The 4,126-nt window shown below is 44.0% G+C and overlaps 1 protein-coding gene across 1 annotated transcript; it reads left to right on the top strand.

The window, feature by feature from the left end:
- The first annotated feature begins 303 nt into the window (after positions 1-303).
- Positions 304-3,868, top strand: LOC115121603 (histamine H1 receptor-like). The gene is made up of 3 exons (XM_029650711.2): positions 304-344; positions 562-671; positions 925-3,868. The coding sequence occupies exons 1-3, from the start codon at positions 307-309 to the stop codon at positions 2,427-2,429; spliced, it is 1,653 nt and encodes a 550-aa protein (XP_029506571.1). The 5' UTR covers positions 304-306; the 3' UTR covers positions 2,430-3,868.
- Positions 3,869-4,126: the final 258 nt, after the last annotated feature.

Below are 4,126 nucleotides of genomic sequence, written 5' to 3'. Positions count from 1 at the left end.
AAAGTAGTGCACTATATAGGGAATAGGGCTCTGGTCTAAAGTAGTGCACTATAAAGGGAATAGGGCTCTGGTCTAATGTAGTGCACTATATAGGGAATAGGGTGCCATTTGGGACACACAAGGATAAATAATGATTAATGTTATGATTTGTTTTGACTCCGTAGGTAATGGTTGATGGCGATTGATTCAGCATGTATACTATTTGCTGTGGTTTCACCTGATGTTTCCAACACTTCTGACATCATGTGAAGGGATCCAGAGAGGATGAAGAGGAGGGGTGAAGAGTACTTAACATAAAGAACCGTGATGGAGTCTATTCAGTCACCTGACATCCCCATGGACAGGTGCTTTTAATAAACACGTGTGTGTGTGTGTGTGTCTAATGAATTTCTATTAACCAGTAGATACACATGTTACATGTGGAGATGAAACCCTGTTGAAGCTGTCAAAAGATCTGCATATTAAATATATTGAGAGGTTGTTATACTAGACTGACTGTTGAGGAGAGCTGGCATGTAATCATTTCCCTCTACCGTTTACACCCACTGTATCCTGTGATAGGTACTTCAACAGCACCTGGAGACACCCGTATGGCCAGGAGACTGTCCCTTCACCTTTCAACAGCTCCTTCCGCCTCCAGCACCACAACAGCTTCCACAACACCCTACTAGGTAGGTAGGTCGGTGTGTGTGTGTGTGTGTGTGTGTGTGTGTGTGTGTGTGTGTGTGTGTGTGTGTGTGTGTGTGTGTGTGTGTGTGTGTGTGTGTGTGTGTGCGTATGCCTGGGTGTGTGTGTGCGTATGCCTGGGTATGCGTGTGTGTGCGCTCTGGGGGATGTTGGGAAAGGAAGAAGACAGATGTCCATTCTAACCAATGGACAATAAAGTATCTATTCTATTAATTGTGTTATAACATTCTATTGTAGGTGTCTCTCTGGGCTTCCTGTCGTTGCTCACTGTCGTCATGAACATCCTGGTACTCTACGCTGTGAAGAAAGAGCGGACCCTCCACACGGTGGGCAACCTCTACATCGTCAGCCTCTCCGTGGCGGATCTCATCGTCGGGGCCACCGTCATGCCCCTCAACCTGGTGTATCTGCTGGAGGACGAGTGGAGGCTGGGGAGGGTCGTCTGTCAGTTCTGGCTCATCATGGATTACGTAGCCAGCACAGCCTCCATCTTTAGTCTGTTTATACTATGTCTGGATCGGTATCGGTCCGTTCACGAGCCGCTGAGGTACCTGAAGTACCGGACCAGAGGGAGAGCTAGCGTTATGATCTCAGGGGCCTGGCTAATGTCCATGACGTGGATTATTCCTATTCTAGGGTGGAGGTCCTTCGTTCAGGTCGACCTCAAACCGGAGATGGAGAATAAGTGTGACACTGATTTCCGGTTTGTTACTTGGTTTAAGGTTTTAACTTCAGTGTTTAACTTCTACCTTCCGTCTCTGTTGATGCTGTGGTTCTACTCGCGCATCTACATGGCTGTGAGACAGAACTTCAGAGAGAGGGAGAGGATTATCAATCCCACAGATTCCGTGGTGGAAAACAGGATCGGACACAAAGTCCAAACAGGAAATAGCCACTGCGAGTCTAAGAAAGAAAGAAACTCAGACTTTGATCAGTACACGTTAGACCAGCCGAACGACTCCACAGATACAGTTGAAACCAATGCGCCCAGGGAACCCAAGTCTGAGAAAGACTCTCACTCCAGTCATTCACTGCTCAGAATGACAAAACGTCTGAGGACGACTGTAAAGGACAAAAGAAAGAGCGGCTCTTCGTCTTTCCAGCAGAAGAATTCGGACTCGGAGACCCCTTTGAACCTGTCCTCTTTACCTCTTGGCTTCACAAACTACGACGACGACAACGTTCAGAAACTCTACGTATCCGTGAACGACTGCAAGGTAGCCGTGCCGTCAAACTCTGTGGCTGGCGTCTGCGAGATAACCCAGATATCTGACATGCAGAGATACACCGCCATGTTCTACAACAACGAGTTCACCCAGTCTGTGAATTTATCCCCGTCACCATGTCCCCATAATTCACCCCAGTCACCCCCGCCTCAGGAGGACTCAGAGCCTGACAATGGTACTAACCCGGACGCTGCAGCCAACGCTGTGACCCTAAAGCAGACCTGGCAGAAGTTCTGTGCCCAGTCCAGGCAGCGTATCCAGAGCCTTCAGGTCCATAAGGAGCACAAAGCGGCCAAGCAGCTGGGCTGTATTATAGCTGGGTTCATGATGTGCTGGATCCCCTACTTCATAGTCTTTATGGTCATGGCTTTCTGCCAAACCTGTGTACATCACAACCTACATATGTTCACGATATGGCTTGGGTATATAAACTCTACCTTGAACCCGTTCATATACCCCCTCTGCAATGAGAATTTCAAACGGGTGTTTAAAACTATCCTACACATTAATTTGTGATGAAAAGGTTTATGAACAGTGCCTTGAGTGGCATTTCAATGTATTTCCTTGTAATACAGTATGTGTGCTTGAATGTTTTGAGTGACCTCAATTTGGTACCTTAAATTTGTATAATTTTGAAAAATATAATGCTTATTTATTGTCCGCCTAAATATTTTTTGTTTATTATTTATTATCAGACCCAGACCATAACGCCAGCGTTCCTTCTCATTATTTACTCAAATAACTCTGCTGAAGGAGAATAACTGCAGAATAACTGCAGAATAACTCTGCTGAAGGAGAATAACTGCAGAATAACTGCAGAATAACTCTGCAGAAGGAGAATAACTGCAGAATAACTGCAGAATAACTCTGCAGAAGGAGAATAACTGCAGAATAACTGCAGAATAACTGCAGAATAACTCTGCAGAAGGAGAATAACTCTGCTGTAGGAGAATAACTGCAGAATAACTCTGCAGAAGGAGAATAACTGCAGAATAACTCTGCTGAAGGAGAATAACTGCAGAATAACTCTGCTGTAGGAGAATAACTGCAGAATAACTCTGCTGAAGGAGAATAACTGCAGAATAACTCTGCTGAAGGAGAATAACTGCAGAATAACTCTGCTGAAGGAGAATAACTGCAGACAAACTCTGCTGAAGGAGAATAACTGCAGACAAACTCTGCTGAAGGAGAATAACTGCAGAATAACTCTGCTGAAGAAGAATAACTGAAGAATAACTCTGCAGAAGGAGAAGAACTGCAGAAGGAGAATAACTCTGCTGAAGGAGAATAACTGCAGAATAACTCTGCTGAAGGAGAATAACTGCAGAATAACTCTGCTGAAGGAGAATAACTGCAGAATAACTCTGCTGAAGGAGAATAACTGCAGAATAACTCTGCTGTAGGAGAATAACTGCAGAATAACTCTGCTGAAGGAGAATAACTGCAGACAAACTCTGCTGAAGGAGAATAACTGCAGAATAACTCTGCTGAAGGAGAATAACTGCAGAATAACTCTGCTGTAGGAGAATAACTGCAGAATAACTCTGCTGAAGAAGAATAACTGAAGAATAACTCTGCAGAAGGAGAAGAACTGCAGAAGGAGAATAACTCTGCTGAAGGAGAATAACTGCAGAATAACTCTGCTGAAGGAGAATAACTCTGCAGAAGGGGAATAACTGCAGAATAACTGAAGAATAACTCTGCAGAAGGAGAATAACTCTGCAGAAGGAGAATAACTGCAGAATATCTGCAGAAGGAGAATAACTCTGCAGAAGGTGAATAACTCTGCAGAAGGAGAATAACTGCAGAATATCTGCAGAAGGAGAATAACTCTGCAGAAAAAGGCACAGAGACCGTTTCAATACAATCTGCTTCACGTGCTTGTCCATTTTTGGTGAAAACGGAAATGTGTCTTAATGGAACCTGCATTTTTGTTAGATATGAGTCAGTGCCGTGTCTGTGCTGTCCAATAAAAGTATCCCAACTGACAGGGTGTTTTTTATTTTTTGGAAATGAGTATGCAACTGTGTAGCTTTTATAGCTATTTACCAAAAATAGTTAAATCTCATAAAATGTGGGAGTGTACACACACACACACACACACACACACACACACACACACACACACACCATGTACTGTTGCAACTCATAGCTCACACAACATTCTAATATTCAAACCTTTTCTACACAAATGGAGTTAGCAGTGCATAGAC

The sequence above is a fragment of the Oncorhynchus nerka genome, linkage group LG15 (assembly GCF_034236695.1).
Source record: "Oncorhynchus nerka isolate Pitt River linkage group LG15, Oner_Uvic_2.0, whole genome shotgun sequence".
Classification (NCBI taxonomy): Eukaryota; Metazoa; Chordata; class Actinopteri; order Salmoniformes; family Salmonidae; genus Oncorhynchus; species Oncorhynchus nerka.
This window is presented reverse-complemented; position numbering and strand designations above follow the sequence as displayed.

Coding starts and splice junctions, on each gene's coding strand:
- LOC115121603 (XM_029650711.2), top strand. CDS start 307: ATGGAGTCTATTCAGTCACCTGACATCCCCATGGACAG. Junction 345..561: donor CCTGACATCCCCATGGACAG/GTGCTTTTAATA, acceptor ATCCTGTGATAG/GTACTTCAACAGCACCTGGA. Junction 672..924: donor CTTCCACAACACCCTACTAG/GTAGGTAGGTCG, acceptor ATTCTATTGTAG/GTGTCTCTCTGGGCTTCCTG.